The sequence below is a fragment of the Psammomys obesus genome, unplaced genomic scaffold (assembly GCF_907164565.1).
Source record: "Psammomys obesus unplaced genomic scaffold, mPsaObe1.curated_primary_1811, whole genome shotgun sequence".
Lineage (NCBI taxonomy): Eukaryota > Metazoa > Chordata > Mammalia > Rodentia > Muridae > Psammomys > Psammomys obesus.
In genome coordinates this window covers 3,434,751-3,454,410 of record NW_026589732.1, presented here as the reverse complement: position 1 = coordinate 3,454,410, position 19,660 = coordinate 3,434,751, and the positions used below count along the sequence as shown (strand labels likewise).

At 44.3% G+C, this 19,660-nt stretch overlaps 1 protein-coding gene across 1 annotated transcript in view; it reads right to left on the bottom strand.

Moving 5' to 3' along the window:
* Positions 1-1,808: 1,808 nt before the first annotated feature.
* The window catches only part of Galnt12 (polypeptide N-acetylgalactosaminyltransferase 12), a 68,109-nt gene continuing 50,257 nt past the window's right edge, over positions 1,809-19,660 (bottom strand). Inside the window, exon 10 of the mRNA XM_055605224.1 lies at positions 1,809-2,151. Coding sequence (XP_055461199.1) covers positions 2,140-2,151 — 12 coding nt within the window. The 3' untranslated portion in view covers positions 1,809-2,139. The remainder of the gene's footprint in view (positions 2,152-19,660) is intronic.

Sequence of the window (19,660 nt, the reverse complement as noted above, 5' to 3'; positions counted from 1 at the left end):
CATACATACATAGATACATAGATACATACATAGATAGATATTTTTTAAAAAAAGACAATGGAAAAAGACCAGCAAGTCAATCTGGCATTCTGGGTCTATTGCTCAGACTCTGGGTCAGGCCTGCTCAGACCAGCACTACACTGTGTTACGAAAGTTCCTGCTGTCACAAGATTCAGTGCTCAGCTCCGTGAAGATGGGCTAGATGACCTAGAAGAGTTCCCTGGGAGGCTGTGTTTATTTACTTTTGCACCCTAGATGAAATAATTTGAGTCAAACTTTTAGTTGTTCATGACAGCCCTCTGAAATTTTGGCCGTGCATGCTGAAATAAATGTAAGGTACGGAGCATGCATGGAACAACTGTTAGGACTCATCATTTCAGTTTTGACTGTGCCATTTTATTACCCTTGGACAGAGTTTCAAGAAAAAAATTTCCCCTGAGAATGTCAGCCGCAGAGAAGAAAGGCTACCAACAAGGAAAGTGTGTGGCTCCAGCGTCATCCCCAGAGGAGAAAGGAAAGGCTGAGCCCCCCAGCTCAGGCCTTCGGCTCAGCACACGGAAGTGCTCTGCTCTCTTTTCACTGCTCCCTGACCTCAGCACGATCGAAATGTGGACTGCACCAAGCTAGCTCCTAGAATCCAGTGGAACTCCAGTGTGAGCCCAGCTGACTCAAGAGGATCAGATTAGCTGCCGGAATGACAGATGCCCCAGGGATGCCTACTGTCCCCTTCCAATTTCCTCTCTCTGTCACAATACCCACTGCATGAGTAAGTGGGGACATCCTGAGAAGTGGCACAGGGGGGCACTGCAGGGGCTCCTTGGGGAATTGACCTCACTCCTATGTTCTTCTTGGGCCTTTGACATCTCAGTACATGCCACAGCCACGTGATTAATCCCAGCAGTAAGCAGAAATGCAAACCCACACGAGAGAAGCGTCTGCACGGCAGACAGGAGTGATGAAGGGCGAGACTTACCTGATAAACACCCCTGTCGGTGGCCCTTCACCTGGGCTACGAGAGCTTCCAGCCTCTTTCCAGAACATGTCTGTGCTTCATTCTGGCCTTGAACTCTGTGTAGCCCAGACAGACTTTCAACTCTTGGTAATCTTCCTGTCTCGGCCTCCCGAGTGCTTACATTACACTTGTGAGCTGCCACACCCCCTTAACCTTCCCTTTAAAGACCGGGTACCTTTTATATATCTCAGAAATGGAGAGATTTTTAAGTGTACATCTTGCCGTGTTTTGACAAAAGCACTCACTCGCTTGGGCCACACTCCATCAAGATATAGGACATTTCCATCATCCCTGCAGGAAGTCTCGTGATCCCATCGCAGACCTCAGGGCTCAGAAGGCAGCCACTGCTCTGACTTTTCTGCCTTAATCAGCTGCGGTAGAATCGCATATAAACAGATGACAGATGGGCTCTTGTGTGTCTGGATTCTTTTCCTTGCAGACTTCTCCACATTTATGTGAGGCAGTCTGGGGAGCCACCATGTCCAGGTAGCTCATTCTTTTTTATTACTTTCCAGTATATGGATAAACGCAATGTGCTGGCCCACTCGGCAGCTGATGGACATTCTTGACGCTTCCAGTTTGTGATGAGTCTGCGTAAGGCCTGTACAAACATTCCCATAAAGCCCTTGGGGGGAAGTGTGTTTTATTTCTTTCGGTTACAAGATGATTGTATGTCTGACATCCCAGGAACTTTTCAAACTATCTGCCAGACCGTTCCAATTTAAAGTCCTTCCCACCATGGGCGCTCCAGCTGCGCACACTTGACAGAATTTACTATGCTCATTAATTTCCTTACACTCCTTATTTTAAACCAGCTTTACGTTCACAGAAAAGGGTAAGAACAAGACAAGGCCCAGGACATCCCCTGCCCAGCCGCCCTCATTAACTTCTCACATCGCAGCACAGTCTGTTACAACCAATGAACGTGACTTCATGGCCCGCTCTTCCTTCAGGCAGGCTGTCTCTCAGCGCATGGACTCCTCCGCTGCCAGAATGCCACTCCACGACGCCACATTCTCTTTAGCTGCCGTGCCTCCTGCTTCCTTAACAACACCAAAGGGTGATAACTGGGTGTTTCATTAGGCATATGAATCTCAGCTGGGATCTTCCCCAGGGGTTCCCCGAGATTAGACTGGCTCCTGTTTGGGAGGAGGAAGAAAACAGAAGTGAAGTATATTCTCATTCCTCTGCCAGGCTGCATACCATCAGCATGACCCAGCACTACTGAGGAGGGGCAGAGGAGAAAGCCTGTAAGGGTGCCCCAGTGTTTACCTTCTCTGTTGCACATCTTCCTTCTGCGATATCTACTCCGACGTTGCCAATGCAGTGAAAACTTTTAGATTAAAATATTATATTTTAGTTCTTGATTTTTATATTGGTTTGTTTCATTCCTTCCATATTTCTATGAGAGTACCTGTCTGTTCACTCACTGTGTTTACCTTTCCCTTGAAATAAATGGACGTCTTGATAAAGCCATTTGAAAGTCTGTGCTGTCTAACTCCCATCTTCTTTGTTATTTCTGCATCTATTTTTACTGTTATTCCCCCTGGCTTGCTCCACATTTCCCTGGTTCTTTCCACTTCTGGTCATCTTTGTTTGCAGGCACGACAAAGACTCTGTTGAGAATCTGTGTATCATGGTTTCTTTAGAGGAAGTTAGCTTATTCTAAAGAGAGTAAGGAGAGAACAAAATGGCTCAACTAGCAAAAAGGCACTTACCACCAAGTCTGGTGACCTCAGCTCAGTCCCTGGACCCATCTGGTAAAAGGAGAGAACCAACTCCTGAAAGTTGCCCTATGGTTTCCACTCATGTGCCATGATGCAAGGACTATATACAAGCATTTATACACACGCACACGGGCGCACACACACATATGTGCCCATGTGCACACACACAGAGACTACTTTAAGTAAATCAATTAGAGAGATAATAGATAGATGGACAGATAGACAGACAGACAGATAGGTGTTTTGATAAATACGGGCCTTCTGAGGATTCATCTGGGCATCCAGGTGTTTGATAAGGTGTACTGAAAATGACTTGCCAAAATCCCAACCACTACCATCTCATGGCTGTCTTCCAGTAGCTGCTTCCTGGAGCCCCATCCCATGTACACACAACTGGCACTCAGTGAAAAATTCCATGGTACTCTGTGCAAATTTCACGCCAGTATCCTTTTAAAAGTTTCCAGTATGTAGACAGCGTTGATAACTACTAAACTATCTGTTTCCAAATTGTGACGGAGCCAGGCAAAAACACTCTGATGCCAACGAAAACTCAAAACACCTCTAGCGGCCTGGTCTCAGGTAATCCCCCTAGGGGTTATTGATAAAGAAATTCGGAACCAGGCCTGGTCATTTTGGCTTTTAATCCTAGCCTCTCAGGAGGCTGCAACAGGAGGACTGGACTGCAAGTTTCAAGACCTGCCTAGCTTACAGAGTGTGCTGAAGGCAAGCCTGGACAACGCCGTGAGTCCCTGAAACAAGAGCAAAAGTGAAAAAAGTTGCTGAAGATGTAGGTCAAAGCTAGGGTACTTACACAGCATGTGGAAAGGCTTAGGTTCAGGCCTCAGTACGGCTGCCCACCATCACAACAAAGGAGCTTGCTACTAACGGGTATACCTGGGAGAAGCTTGGGAACAAAACCCAAGATGACTGACAGGAAAGCTTGTTGCTGACCTTTAGAGTGACTGGCTAGTGTAGACAAGAAAATACAACTTTGAGGGCTGGAGAGCTGGCTCGGAGGTTAAAATTGTTTGCTGACCTTCCAGAGGACCTGAGTTCAGTTCCCAGAACCCACTTCAGTCATCTACCTGTAACTCCAGCTCTCTTCTGGCCTCCACAGGTTTGCACACACACATACACACACATACACACACATACACACACACGCACAAAGAAAAATAAAATACACAATTTTTTAAACTATGATTCTCGTATCAGAGGACTAAGAGAGTTTATTCTGGACATAACATGAGTGACTATGGTCCAGGAACAAGATTTAAGTGACCACAGTTTCCATGTACCAATGGTAACTGTTTGGTGGCATTTTATAGCCATTAATCAAGGTACTTTTAAAATACACCAGTGGGAACATCCAGCAAGTGCATTAAAGCAGAGGAGGGAATCTTTGCTGTTGGCCTCAGACACGCTCTGAGGACCTCCTTAGCCTCTTGGTGGGTGGAAGTTAGTGTTATTGTAAAGAATGGAGTCCACCTCCGAGTGCAGGCGTGCCTTTGTCCCTCTAGTAAGGATTAATCCACTTGGACTAGTCAATCACCTGGCTAAGGTACTGCCCCTCAGTCAGATGGGGCCACCCGAAGCCACGCTAAAGAGGTAGGAGGAACACTTAAGACACTTGGGTGATACTTAGGTAATGTACCTTTCTCCCCAGTCACTCCAGAGATGCCAGGCAATTCTGTTGTCTGCCCACCTTTCTGAGCTCTGACAGGCATAACTGTCTCTTTGAGCTTTTTGTTTGTTTGTTTGTTTGTTTGTGTTTGTTTGTTTTTGGTTTTTCTGGCCAGAGCCTAAGCATGCTTCCTCAGTTCTTTAGGCTTTTCCTTCTTTAATGCTCGAATCTTCACCATGATGCTGATTGTCTGCTATGTGGTTGACGTCCATGCCAGCCCAACTCAGAGGCATGCCTTTTTCTCTCCTCCAACCTCTTCCTCCAGGTAGCTGCCAAGATTTGCAGCTTGCCCCCTGGAGTTTTCTCTTAAACTCTAATAAATTAACCCTTGAGCCTCCTTCTGAGTCCATTCTTATTATTTTTATCAAAGAGACTAAGAACCCCAGGAGGGAACCCTGATGTCCTGGGTAGCATGTGGCAACTTTGGAAGGCCTCCTCAAACTTTCTGTTGATTCTGGCATTCCACTAATACCAAAGGACATTAGGTCAGAAACAGAGGTAGGCAAGGAATGATTACTAATGGGGTGGATATAGCCCAAGATAAATTGTAACTAGGCTCTGCATCCCAACCTCCCTACAATAACTGAAGTCCTAATCAGCTAATAACTTTCATCAAAAGTTCAGTGTGTGGTGCTGTACCTTCCAGGAACTTTCATTCACATCTGGGTAACTCCTGCCTTGGATGAGTCCCACTTTAATGCTTTCTTGTTCTCTAAGGTGATACATGGTCTATAAAAAAAAAAAAAGAGAGAGAGAGAGTCCAATGCTCTTAAACTATTTGAGAAATTAGCTCAACCCCGAATGACTTCTTGTCAGCTGTGAAGTTCCAAGTTCAGAGGAATAAGATGCCATCCATACCCCAAAACTAGTTCCCATTGTAATTCAAATTCCCAGCTACACACGTTTCAGAGACTGAGGGGCCGGCAGAGGTACGCTCAGCATGTTCCTAAGAGCACAGCTCTTCACGCTGAGGGTATGAAAAGCTTCCCAGGGGCATCACTTTTGAGCTGGCCCCTTATGTATGAAGGGTGGAGAAGGAGGTGATGAAGAATCAGGCCAGGGCAGCCTGGGTAAAGACAGCATATGAAGGGAAGGGCACTGGACTAGGTGGATAAACAGCCAAGGGAAACTGGAGTTGTTCGGTGTGGAAAGGTAAGAAGTAGAAGCATAGATCAGAGGACACTGGGGGTAGGGCACAGGGGTCACGTTTAGAAAACAAATAGTAAGGTACAAGCAGCAACTCCTGGAGTGTGACAATCACACTCTAGGGTGGCAGCAGGCCTCTGGCAGAAAGCGAACAAGGTCATGTCATGCTGTAATAAGGCAGAGTGAGCTCCACGGCCAGAACAGAGGCTGGAGATGGCCGTCACCTGAGCCTAATCTGAGGAAATATTAGAAAGCTCCAAGGGTAGCCCTTTCCCTCTGTCTGCTCTGCACAGAGACCCTGCAAGAGGGCCGAACGGACAGGCTGGGAAGCGTTTCAGAAATGTCTGCTGCAACCAGAACGCAAGCCCAGGCTCCAAGCTGCCTTTTCTGCGCTCCATGCCCATGATTTCCCTGCAAGCTACAGCTCCACAGTCTACAAAACGGAGCCAGTTTGTGTGGAAAGGCTTTGTCAAGGTCTGGAGCCGGCTGTGAAGAGCTGTTATTACTAATAATAAACAAGAATGCGTGACAATGGCTAGGGTTTCCTGTTGAGACAACAACTTCACCAAGCCATTAAGAAAGGTAGGATGTTTTCCAGTCCACTATGAGAGCCAGGCGCTGGTATTGTTTCGATAACTCTCCAGGGAGCAGAGGGCCTGGCAACAATAAAGAATGAGCCAATTTGTCCTGAAGACTCTTTTTTCTCTTTGAATCATTTCCACAGTGTTTTGTGCCTTCCCGATAGCTCTCTCCTCTCGTGTCTGATGAGGACTGGACATACTCGATTTTGTTTTTCCCCTTAGAAGAATGCATCTTTCTGCATGCACAGGACTTATCAGCAGATCTCTGTCTGCTCTCCTCTTTCTACAATGCCTGGGAGCAGAGGTGTGACCACTTTCCCTGAAGACCTCAGATACCAAACTCTACCAGAATCCCTTTATTCCTCTATCTGGCCGGGGCTTCTGTGTACACACCAACTGACATTTGTAAAATTGTCAAAGGAAGGAGTGTGGGCAAGTACCCTGGGGGACACAGAACTCTAACAGAAACTCTTTCTCACTGGGCTAATGATGCCTGCAGGGGATTGTGGTGACCTTTGCGCTGTTGTTTTTATTTCAAGGCATCACACACAGCAGCTGACTGCTACAGGAGACCCGGTATTCATCCTGGATAAAGGACCAATATCTCTATTGAACTTCATCTCCTTTCATGGTTCCACTGGGGGGGGGGGGAACTGCTCTAAAAAATAAGGGAGTCTATATCACAGATGGAGGGGAAGGACCCCCGTTAGTCCAAATTCTGACAGCACTCTTTCCAATTTATAGTGCAGGCTCATCACCAGGGAATCTTGTTAGACATGTGTTTGTCTAAGAGTTTCCCAAATGATGTTGAGCCCGCTGCTCAAAGTCCACGCTCCAAGGAACATAACAAATAAAGGGTTCTCTCAGAATTGAGAAGAACTGCTAAGAAACAACAAGGATGAAGGGAAAATTGAAAAAACTGTCAAGAGCTACGGCAAGCCTTCTATGTGAAACAAAACAATGACAAGTACAGAGGAGATAGGTATGCATCTGTCAAACTAGAAAAATCCATCTGTAAGCCAGGTGGTGGTAGCACATTCCTGTAATCCCAGCACTCGGGAGGCAGAGGCAGGTGGATCTCTGTGAGTTCAAGACCAGCCTGGTCTACAGAGCGAGTTCCAGGACAGCCAGGGCTTCACAAAGAAACCCTGTCTCAAAAAACAAACAAACCAACCAACAAACAAAAAAACAAAAAAGAAAAAAAAGGGAAAGAAAGAAAAGAAAAGAAACAAACCCTACGTGTATGATTTATCATTATTGTGTCAGTGTAACAGAGCAGAAACATTATGTACCACCCTTTTATGTGTGCTTACCTGTGCATCCTTGTGGAAGCCAGAGCTTCAAATCAGTTAGCTCCCTTTATCATGCTCCACTTTATTTGTGTATGTGTGCTTGTTCATGTGTGTGAGGGCACAAGTGTCCTGAGGTGGGGTTTTTCATGGAACCTGAAACTCACTGAATAGGTTGGACCTGACCAGAAGCCTCAGGGAGCTTCTGTCTCCACCCCAAGACCAGGACTGGCTTTTTACAAATACTGAGGAGGATCTGATGTCAGAGCCTCAGGCTTGTGTAGCAAACACTTTGAATTGGCAGGTAGGTGTACAGTATATAAAGCCAGAAGGAAGGAATCGCTGAGATACTATGGCCTCTGTGGTCCCACCATGACCAGAAGGATGTCCACTCCTGTCCACTCCTGTTCACTCTGTCCCGCAAAACCTGACCCCCAAGATACACATGAAGTAAGCAGGGGTGCTAGTGAGGGTCATGTTCAGATCACAGGGCTTTGGCTTAACAGACATCCACCCTGGCCTTGTTGGAGCTGGAGACCAGGTTTTGAATGTGCCAGAGTCCAGGGCTCTCTGCTTCTCCACTCAGTGATCACAGGGGTGACACTTGTCCTCAGGATCTATAGCGGCTGCTTCAGCTAATCAAAGATGCAGTGGTTGTTACAAATGTTCCGTGTCCCACCTCATGAGTCCTCAGGGCATCTCTGGTCCTCCCATCCGTGCCTGTCCATGACCAGCCCATATATGCTCTTCTAATGATGTGTTACAAAGCCACAGGCCAAATAAGAGGCCTTAAATATCACAACAGTATAGCTTACATGAAGAAACACACCATGTTACCAAAGAAAATACAGTAGAATAAAAGATGTTTGATAATAACCAGATAAATGGATGGTTGTTAAATTAATAAACACAAAATTTCTCATAAAGGGAAAGTGAGTCTGTTAAAAGGCCAGTCCTAACTATTTTTAAAAAATAGGATTCTGGGTATTGGAGCATGCCTGCAATCCTACCACCTGGGGGATGGAGAAGAGGATCAGGAAGGAGTTTAAGGTCATCCTCAGCTACAAAAAGAGTTCAAGGCCAGCCTGGGCAACACGGGACCCTGTGTCAAACCAATGTGAAAAAGTTAGAGGGTAGATCAACTTGTTAACAACATGAGAAGAAAATAAAGCAAGGTGCCTGCTTTAGACCACTCACAAATTCCAAATGAAGTGAGAGCTACAAACATGATAGAAACATCCAACAAGATGCATTTCAAATAGTATGAAATATAAAGTTTCATTATGACATTTTCAAATATATTTTTGGGGGCTGATTGTTGTTCTCTCTCTTCTTCCCTGTCCTCCCTACAACCCCTCTTTGTACCCTCCTCAGGAACCCCAGTTCCACCTCCTTGTCACATGATCTGGTATTCTTCCCACTGCTCCTCAACATCTCTTGTCCCTTCTCATGGGCCCATTTCCAGGTTCATGGCCTATACCACACTTATGCCCACACATAAGCCTATAAACATCAGAGGCTAGAATCAGTATATGAGAATGAACATGGAGTACTTGTCTCTCCCAGTCTGAGTTATTATATATTATGTATGTGTAACAGATACACAATTTCCGGATCTGTCCGATTTCCTGGGAATTTCATTTTTCTGTACAGCAAATAGAGTTTTACTGTTTGTACGACATTTTTCTTATCCGCTTATCATCTGGTAAACATCTAGGCTGCTCCCACTTCCTGGCTATTGCCAATAGGCCAGCGAAGAACACAGGTGTGCAAGTATCTCTATGGCACACAGAGCCCTTTGAGGCGATAGAGCTCTGTTGTAGTTTGTTTTCTGAGAAGCCTCTACACTCATTCTCAGGTTTGCACCAGCTTACCCTTCCACCAACAATGAATAACAGTCCTTCTTTCCCCACAGACTCCCCAGCTTCTGAACGGGGTAAGATGGAATCTCAAAGCAGTATTAACTCGCTAAGGGTATTGAAAATTTTATTAGCTAGCTGTGTTTCTTCTTTTGAGAACGACCTTCTCGTTTCACCAGTTCATTTATTTGTGGACAGTTTTTCTAAGGTTTTTGCTATTTAATTTTCACAGTTCGTTATATATTGCATATATTAACATCCTGTGTGAGGTATAGCTGGCAAATATTTTCTCCCACTGTGCAGGCTGTCTCTTTGCTCTGCTGGCAGTTAATTTTTCTATGCAGAAGCTTTAGTCAGACAATTTTGCCTATGCCTATATTTTGAGATGTTTTCCCTATTTTCCTGTAGCCATTTTAACATGTCAGGCTTTAAATTTAGGCCTTTGATCCATTTTGAGTTGAATTTTGTGCAGAATGAGACATATAGGTCTGATTTCACTCTTCTGCACGTTGACACCAAGTTTTGCCAGCATCATTTGTTTAATGAGCTGACCCCAGATGTGTAGGCTTATTTCTTGGTCTTCTCTTCTATTTTACTGGACTACAAGTCTGCTTTGGGGCCAGTGCAATGCCCTCTTGTCACTATGGCTCTGCAGTATAATTTGAGGTCAGGTGTTGTGATGCCTCCAGCTGCATTCTTTCTGCTTAAGGCTGTTCAGGATGTCTGTAGCCTTTTGTGTTTCTGTGAGAATTTTAGAATTGTTCTTATTTCTGTGAGGAATGCACAGGAAATGTGATGGGAGTTTCATTGAATTTAACGATTACTTTGGGTAATATGAACATTTTTCACAATATTTAATCCTTCCAATCCAGGAGAATGGATGATGTTTTTCCACTGTCTAGTGTGTTTGTCAGTTCTTTTTCCACTTTAAGGTTTTCATTGTACAGCTCTTTCAGTTCCCATATATTTTTAAATTTTTTTGAGATTAGCTATTGTGAATGAGTTTGGTTTTTTTTTTCTCATTTCTCTGAGCAGGTTTGATAACAGGATGTAGAAAACCTTTGATTTCTTTTTGTTGATTTTGTATCTACAGCTTTACTGAAAGGGTTTTACAGATTAAAAATTTTCTTTTGGAGTCGGCAGGATCTTTTAAGTATAAAATAATGTCATCTGCCAGTCATCCTAATGATGACTACACTTTCTATTTGTATCCTTTTGACTAATTCATCTTTCTCTTGTCTTATTGTTCAAGCTAAGACCTCAAGTGCTATGCTAGTAGAGTGAAGAGAGTAAATACCTGTGCCTCAGAAATTCTCATTTCCCCCAATCAATATAATGTTGGTTATAGGTTTGTCTTACACAGCCTTTGTTATGTGAAGGCACAAATTCCTAATGTCTTTAGGACTCTTATCATGAAGACACACTGGACTCTGCCAAAGGCCTTTTCTGCATGTATTGTGACTGTTACATATTTGCTGCCCTTAAATATCTTTACATGGTACACAATGTTTGTTGATTTGTATAAGGTTGAGTCAGCCTTGTGTGCCTGGCATGAAAACAATTTAGTTCTGGTGTATGCTCTTCTTAACGTGTTCTTATTTTTATTTGTTTGGGGGGGGGTGGCCAGTAGAGATAGGGTCTCACTGTGTAGCTCTGGTTGCCCTGAAACTCACTGTGTAGACAAGGCTGTCCTCAAACTTTTAATGTATTCTTGAATTTTATTTGTAGGTATACATCAAGAATATTTGCATCTATATTCATTAGGGAAATTGGTCTGTAGTTCTCCCTCTCCCTTTGTGTGTGTGTGTGTGTGTGTGTGTGTGTGTGTGTGTGTGTGTGTGTGTTGGTATCAGTGGAATACTGGCTTCACAGAATGCATTTGGAAGTGTTTTGTCCTGCTCTGTTTCACTGGAAACATTTCGGTGGCAGCACGTCCTTAGATGTTTGTTAGAATTCAGAAGTGAAGCTGGCCAGTAGTGGGTTTTACTCTGTGAGACTTTTAATTACTACTTCAATCTCTGCTGTCCCGAGTCTGTTTGGATGGTTCTGTCCTCTGGCTTTAATTTGGGAGGTCACATGAGTTGCACATTCTGCCCATTTCTTTTAGGCTTTCCAATTTTTGGGAATGTAGTGCTCAAAGCCTTCCCTCACAACCTTCTGGATTGCACTGGAGTCTGTTGTAACAGCTCTCTTTTATCTATAATTTATTAATTTGGATCTTCTCTCTTTCTGTTAGTTGGATTTGTACATCTTGTTCATATTTTCAAAAATGGTTGATTCTTTTAGTCTCTGTATCACTAACTTCTGCCCTAAGATTTATGAGTTTTTGTTGTCTACAGGGTTTGATTTGGCTTTTTGTTTATCTAAAGCTTTGAAGTATACTTGTTTGTGTTCTGTTTCTTTAATATGAACACTGATAGCTATAAACATTCCTCTTAGGATTTCTGTCTTACTTTGCTTTCTATTGCTGCAATAAAACACTGACCAAAGGCAACTTGGACAGGAAAGGTTTGATTTCACTTACATGACCTAATCCCAGTCTGTCATTAAGGGAAGTCAAGACAGAAACTCAAGCAAGACAGAAACCTGAAGACAGGAGCTACTGCAGAGGCTGTGGAGGAGTACTGCTTACTGGCTTGCTCAGTCTGTTTTCTTGTGCATACCAGGTCCACCTGTCTAGGGATAGCACTGTCCACAGTGGCTAAGGATTAACCAAGAATTTGATTAATGGCCAGAAGCCAATCTCTTGAGGATATTTTCTCAATTGAAGATCCTTCTTCCCAGTGACCCTTGCTTGCATCAAGCTGACAAAAACCTAGGTGGGTAGTATTCCATTGTGTAAATGTACCACAATTTCTGTATCCATTCCTCAACTGAGGGGCATCTGGGTTGTTTCCAGCTTCTACCTATTACAAATAAAACTGCTACAAACATATGCCTAGAAGTGGTATAGCTGGATCTTGAGGTAGCACTATTCCTAATTTGTCTAAGAAAGCACCAAACTGATTTCCAAAGTGGTTGTACGAGTTTACATTCCTACCAGCAATGAAGGAGGGTTCCCCTTTCTCCACATCCTCTCCAGCATGTGCTTTCACTTGAGTTTTTGACCTTAGCCTTTCTGATGGGTGTAAGGTGAAATCTCAGGGTAGTTTTTATTTGCTTTTCCCTAATAGCTAAGGATGTTGAACATTTCTTTAAGTATTTCTCTGCCATTTGATATTACTCTGTTGAGAATTCTCTGTTTAGCTCTGTACCCCATTTTTTAATTGGATTACTTGATTTATTGCTGTTTAACTTCTTGAATTCTTTATATATTCTGGATATTAGCCCTCTGTCAAATATAGGGTTGGTGAAGATCCTTTCCCAGTCTGTAGGCAGTCATTTTCTTCTGACAACAGTGTCCTTTGCTTTACAGAAGCTTCAGCAATTAAAAACAAGGAAATCATGAAAATTTCAGGCAAATGGTGGGAACTAGAAAAGATCATCCTGAGTGAGATATTCCAGAAGCAGAAAGACACAAATGGTATATACTCACTTATACGTGGATATTAGACATATACTATAGGATAATCATACTAAAATCTGTACACCTAAAGAAGTTAATCAAGAAGGAGAACCCTGGGTAAAATGATCAATCCTCATTCAGAAAGGCAAAGGGAATGGACATCAGAAGAGAGAGAAAACAGGGAACAGAAAAGGAGCCTACCACAGAGGGCCTCTGAAACTCTACCCAGCAGGGTATCAAAGCAGATGCTGAGACTCATAACCAAACTTTGGGTGGAGTGCAGGGAATCTTATGAAAGAAGGGGGACATAGAAAGATCTGGAGGGAACAGGAGCTTCCACAAGGAGAGCAACAGAACCAAAAAATCTGGGCACAGGGGTCTTTTCTAACCAAGGACCACTCTAACCAAGGACCATACATGGAGATAACCTAGAACCCCTGCACAGATGTAGCCCATGGCAGCTCATTGTCCAATGGGTTCCCTAGTAATGGGAACAGACACTGTCTCTGACATGAACTCAATGGCTGGTTCTTTGACTACCTCCCCCTGAGGGGAGAGCAGCCTTACCAGGCCACAGAGGAAGACAATGCAGCCAGTCCTGATGAGACCTGATAGGCTAGGTTCAGATGGAAGGGGAGGAGGACCTCCTCTATCAGTGAACTGCGGGAGGGGCATGGGAGAAGAGGAAGGGAGAGCAGGAGAGGGTGGGGACAAATTGTAATTAATTAAAAAAAAAAAAAAAAAACCTAGCTGGAGTAACGGCCTTCACGGCATCCCAGGGGGTCTGACAGACTGTATATCACTTTCATTTCGTTCTGAAAATGTTTGCTTTCCTCTGGGATTTCTTTGGTGACCCACTGTTCAGTCCCTAAGATGTCTGTTTCAGTCTCCATTTTCTAGGGTTTTCCTTGCTATTGATTCCCCAATTTTATTCTGTGGTGGCTTCATGAGATATGAGAAATTATTTTATTTTTTAAAAAATGTGTTAAATCTTGCTTTGTAGTTTACAACATGTTCAGTTTTATAGAATGTGTGTTCCCTAACCAGATGGAATATTCTGTAGCTAGCTGGTAAATACAGTCATCAAGGGCACAGTATAGTTCTGTTGTTTGTGGATTGTTAGTTTGAAAAACCTAGTTGAATATGCGAGTGAGGTGTGGGAACCCCTTGCCTTTATTGTGTAGACCTTTTGTGCCTTTTAGAGTCTGTTTTGTGACAATGGGAGCTCCAAATATTTGATGCAGAAATATTCATGACCCTTACACCTTCTTGATGAGTAGTTTTCTTAATCATCTCTTCTGACTTGCTTTGACTTTAAGTCTACTTTATGACATCAAGACTCAATATCCCATAGGGGTTGCTGGTGCAGGCCTTTAATCCCAGCTCTGGGAAGGCAGAGGTAGGCAGACCTCTGTGAGTTCAAGGCCAACCTGGTTTACATAGTGAATTCCAGGACAGCCAGAGCTGTGTAGAGCCCCTGTCTCATAAAACAAACAAACAAACAAACAAACAAACAAACAAACAAAAGGAATCGTTATGCTGTCTGGGTTATAGGTTTATAGCTTCTATTTGCTTAGTAGGTGAATTTCATTGTTTGACTTTTGATGTTTGGATATCTTTGCAAGCTAAGTGTGTCCCTTTTACATTTTGTTTCTTTCTTTCTATATATGTACATGTGGGCATATGTGTGCCCTAGTATGTGTGATGGTCAGAGGACGAGTTGTAGGACTTGGTTCTCTCCTACCATGTGTGTCCTAGGGTTCAAGCTCAGGCTATCAGGTTTGGTGGAAAACCCCTTTACCTGTTTAGTCATCTTCCTGGCTGGATCTCATTTTTCAATCCAGTCATTACTCTGAGCCTTATTGCTGGATTGAGGCGATTTGTATTTAAGGTTATTACAGAGTGGAGTTTGCTATTTTGTTAGTTGATGTTCTGGTTGGTTGACTTATTGGTTTCTTTTCCTCATCCCCTGCCAGTTTTAGGGGTTTGCTATAGCTGACATGAATGATTCCTTCCTGACTCTTCTTGTTCATCGGATTCTCTCATGGTATGCATTCTTCTTTCCTGTGTTCTCATGGTTAGAACTATCTCTCTTCCTCATCCCTATGTAAAATTCCTTTAAGGCTTTGTCTTCAGTGTCAGCTTAGTTGTCACTAAATTAGTTTAATTCTTGTTTGCATTATCTCCACAGTGTGTGTTGGGGGCAGCTAGTTTCAGTAGTTCAGACATGTTAAATCAGCGTGCCACAGACTGTGTTCTACCAGGAATTCCTAGCAGAGTCTCTCCTGTCCATAGGGAGTTAAAGGATGGCAGCTCATCCTTTATGCTCCTCATAGGCTGTACTAACGAACCACACCAAGCTCACTGTGAGTCTTGCCTACATGTTACTTGAGAGTGGGCGTCAAGAGAGGGGAGGAGGCTGTATCTTACAACTCAGGTTGCCTCAAACTGACTATGTGGCTGAGTCTGCCCTTGGACTCCTGACCCTCCTGTCTCTACCTCCTAAGAGCTGGGACTACAGGTGTGCCCACCACTGCCAGGACATACACGACTTTTAATTGTTCTGTACTGGCCAATGTGCACGAACCTTGAAAACTTTGAGCTAAATGTAAAAAGTCAAACCTACTTGGCCATATGTTCAATCATATAGAAAAAATAGGAAAACCAAATCCACGAAGATGGAAAATAGACCTGTGGCTGGGGTAGGGGGTGGATATTAAAACATGATTGACTGCTGAGATACAGAGGATTTCTCTGGAAGTGCTGAAAATATTCAGGAATTTGATGGTGATTGCACAGCAGATCTGTAGAATTAAAAATGCTAAAACAGCAAAATTCACAAATTATCTCTTTTTTTTTTTTTTCTTTTGAGACATGGTCTCAGTCTGTAGCTCAGGCTGACTTGAAGCTCTTCTTTTTTAAATGATTTGTTTATTTTTATCTTATGTGCACTGGTGTTTTGTTTGTCTGTGGGAGGGTGTGGGATCTATCATCCTGGAGCTAGAGATACACAGATCCTCTTGAAGAGCAACCAGTACTTTGAACCACTGAGCCACAGCCAGCCCCTTGAAATTCACCCTTAGCTCAGGCTGGCCTTGAACTCACAGTGATGTTCTTACCTGAGCCTTTCAAGGGCTGGCATTAGAGGCATGAGCCACCATACCAGGATCACATCTCAATACTGTTTAAACCTATATGCTATAAGTCACTAGGGTGAGCGAGTTTCATCTCTTCTCTGTAGTCCCTGCCTTTAAGTCTCTGAAACAATGAGTTACAAGAACCCCATAATGTATCATTAAGGGATAGTCCCTGAGCAAACCCACCCCAGAGACCTTTCCATGCTGAGGACTAGGGTGGGCTGGTTGGGGACATGGCCCCTCACCTTAGGATGTAGGTCCTAGACATAGCCTGTTCTGTCTGGAAGAGCCACCCACACAACCACCATGGGTTAGATCTGGTCATTATCCTGCAGAGCTCTAGTCTGTTTTCCCTTTACACTTATAGCAGGAATGTGCTGAGCAACGCCCACCTCCTCCATGGGTGGGTCTCACTCTGTGGCTTCAGGGTTTTTCTGAGCTCTTGGTTCCGAAACTATGACCCTGAGCTCACGTGGCTGGATCTTCTCACACAATTCCATCCACACCACTTTCCAGCAACTCCGAGTCAGCTGGCCTTCCGTCAATCTGATACAAGGAAGCTAGGAAAGACTTATCAGACCAGGAAGGAACCTTCTAGATTAATCAGCAGACACCCCAACTCTTCCCTACAATCACTATTCCTTGGATGAGGTCCAGAGGAAAGAAGGGCCCATTCCTGACTCAGAACAAGTAAATGAGGAAACTAAAAAAATCAGATCTCTGTGTCCTGGTCCCCAAAGCACATGGAGCCTTATAGCCAATTATTTCTGTTGCAACACTGGCCCCAGTAACTCCGCTTCCCATTAAACTGTCTCCCACATAATGAGAAGCAAATGGACTGGCCCTTGGCCAGCCCCAGGACAAGGGGCTCACTCTCCCAAGTCAGCGCTGACAAAGTTACAATCTAAAGCCATGTTGGGAACAAGTCCCTCAGGCAGGCACTTTCTCTGTGACGGAAGAAACTCGGCCTCACTCATGGCTGCAGCTGGACTTAGATGGGGCTCAGCTATCTGCAGAGCAAATTTCATGGTCTTGTAAAACATCGTGGAAAGGGATTTTCTTTCTCACTGTTAGTGCAGCATCGTCCTCTAGGCGAGTCCCCATCTGTTAGTCAGTGAATAGGTACTTGTTGCACATCTATAGTGTGCTACCTATGTGGGGCACTGGGGCCTGGGAGCAAATCAAGCAGAAAGCCTTCCCTCAAAGACTTTCCATCTCTCTGAAGGAAGCTGAGGTAAAACACAGTGCAGACCCAGCAAAGCTCTCGATTTGCTCTGGAGGTCAAAGAAGGCTTGTGTGTCCAAGGGATGATGGTTAAACTATGTTTTGAAAGTTTCCACTAGTCTAGGAGATGGGAAACTGATCCTGATCCCCGTCTCCACCTCTGAGCCCTAAGGAGCAAAGGTGCCGGGTATATCTGAGAAGGAGAGGAAGCCAGGGGTGCCAGGATAGGGGCTCGTATGTCCTGTTGGGCAGTTCCCACTGGAGGCTCATCCCTAAAATCTGGGGTTTATGAGATTGAGGTTGGGTCTGTGTATCATCCTGTCTGAGGTCCCAGCTGCCGGCACAGCCTTCAGCACCTACTCAGCTCAGGGACTTTCTCCAGGGAATGAGTGAATGAAAAGAAGAGTTGACGTTGCAGGAAGCCACGGCGAGCACCACGCTGCGTGCTCACCATCCAGCAATAAAGGGCTACTCTGGAGAACTTTGTCGGTGGTATCGCTAACACCAATACCACCCCACTCAGCAGATGAGAGGGCTGGGCAGAGGGGCGGGGGATGTGTGTTCAAGGCCACTAGGCTAAGAAGATGCTCACCAGGGTTCGAACCAGACCACTGCCACTTTCGTGCCAACTCTCCTCTGTTCGTGCTTAGCTCCTGATGCTCCCACACAGAATCCATGCCTGCAAAGATCCCTGCCTCCTCCTGCAGGAGGATAAACCATAGGGGAGGAGATACGGATCGATCCAGAGGGGCTTTGTTCACCAGATTCCACACCCAAGACTCAATCTAGGGAGGATGGAAGCTTCCTCGGAGGCGCCCAACATCCCTGCAGGGATGTGCCCGGGCTTCTTTCAACACAGAGCATGAAAATGACCTTCTGTGTGGACACAGGCTGTCACAGACATCCTAGAAGGTGGACCCTAAAGTCCACCACCAAGTGAGAAGAAAGGCAAAGTCACAAGGGGATAATGTTTATCACGGCCTCAAACATCTGGCTCTCTTCTGTGCTCTAAATTTGGATCAAGTAGACATCTACTTCCTCCTAATCAAGATAAGCCCCGAGAAAGGCCCCACACAATCGTGCTGGGTCTCTTAATGGCCCTCCCCTTGGGAACCCCAGGCCAGCCATAGGGAAATTTTCAGCTGAGACAAAGAATGAAGGTCAATGCCATGTCGCACCCTAATGCCTTTTACAGACCAATGAGCCACAGGAGAATCAATTCCAGTCAAAGGGCCTGTGGGTTTTCTTTTCTGTCTTCCTTTTTTAAAAGAAGAGCTGGTATTTTAAGATTTTCCAGGTCATGGAAAAATAGATGCTAAGAACATGAGAATGACAGTGTCCGGCAACCCTGCATTTCATCCCATTGTTGTCTAAATAAAGCCGGGTCAAGTTCACAAAATGAGTGTTCTTTAACCAACCAGAAAGTGATCCTCTGAGGGCAGTGATGGGAAAAATGCCACCTCAAGTTATTGCCCTTCTTGTGGCTCGTCACAAGTTTGGTATTAACTGTGCTTTCCATTTCAAAACCTTCTTTTATTCTGACTATAAAAGTAACAGACAGTGATTGTTGAAACTTTGGAAAACTAAGAGAAAACAAAGAAATAATTTTTAAAAATCCTTCAACCAACTATTAACAAATGTGATTTTTTTAAAAACAAAAAATCAAGATGTCAGTGCATATATAGTTTCAATTTTTTTTCAGTTTAGTGTCATCAATAGCATGATCCTCTCTCTGTGTGTTCAAGACTCTTTAGATACATCACTTTGGTAAATTGCAGCAGATTTCTGCCTATAAAGTGGTGGCCACACTGAGGACATTTTGGTAGTGTCCAGTTTTTGGAGGGACTGTCTAAAAGAAGCATTTCTGTCTTAATGGCTTCCCTTGGAATTGGGATTACCAGGAAAAGGCTGTGAAAACCTTGAGGTTCCTGATGTAGTTTGCCAAATCGCCTCCTTCCTGTTTAAGAAGTACCCACTGACCAACACAGGGCATTGGGTTCCAGAACACAGGGTGGAGCAATGAACCCAACGTTCTGCCTGAGGGAATTATATTCTACTGATGGTACCAATGTGCCCTCCCACTCGCCCTGGGTGAGAATGCTTGGCTCCCTGCCTCCTCTCTGACCCCATGATTTTATTTGAGGGACACCTGTTTGGTTTGGGTTTTGTTTTCACTTTTCAAAGATAGGGTTTCATGTAGTCTCAAAGTCATTGTGTAGCCTGATTGTACTTGAACTCCCAATTTTTCTGTCTTTCCCTTCCAAGCGCCTGGATCACTCCTGTGTACCACCACACCCTGCTGACAATGATATTTTTATAAAAATAAGTCTTCAGCAACTCAATCATGTTTTCAAATGTCCTTTCAACTTGATGTTCACTTTCCCAAGGGTTAGGGATTCTGACTGTCTCTCTTTCCCTTCTTCCCTTTCCAATCTCCCCCCGCATCTCGTGTGTGTGTGTGTGTGTGTGTGTGTGTGTGTGTGTGTGTGTGTGTGT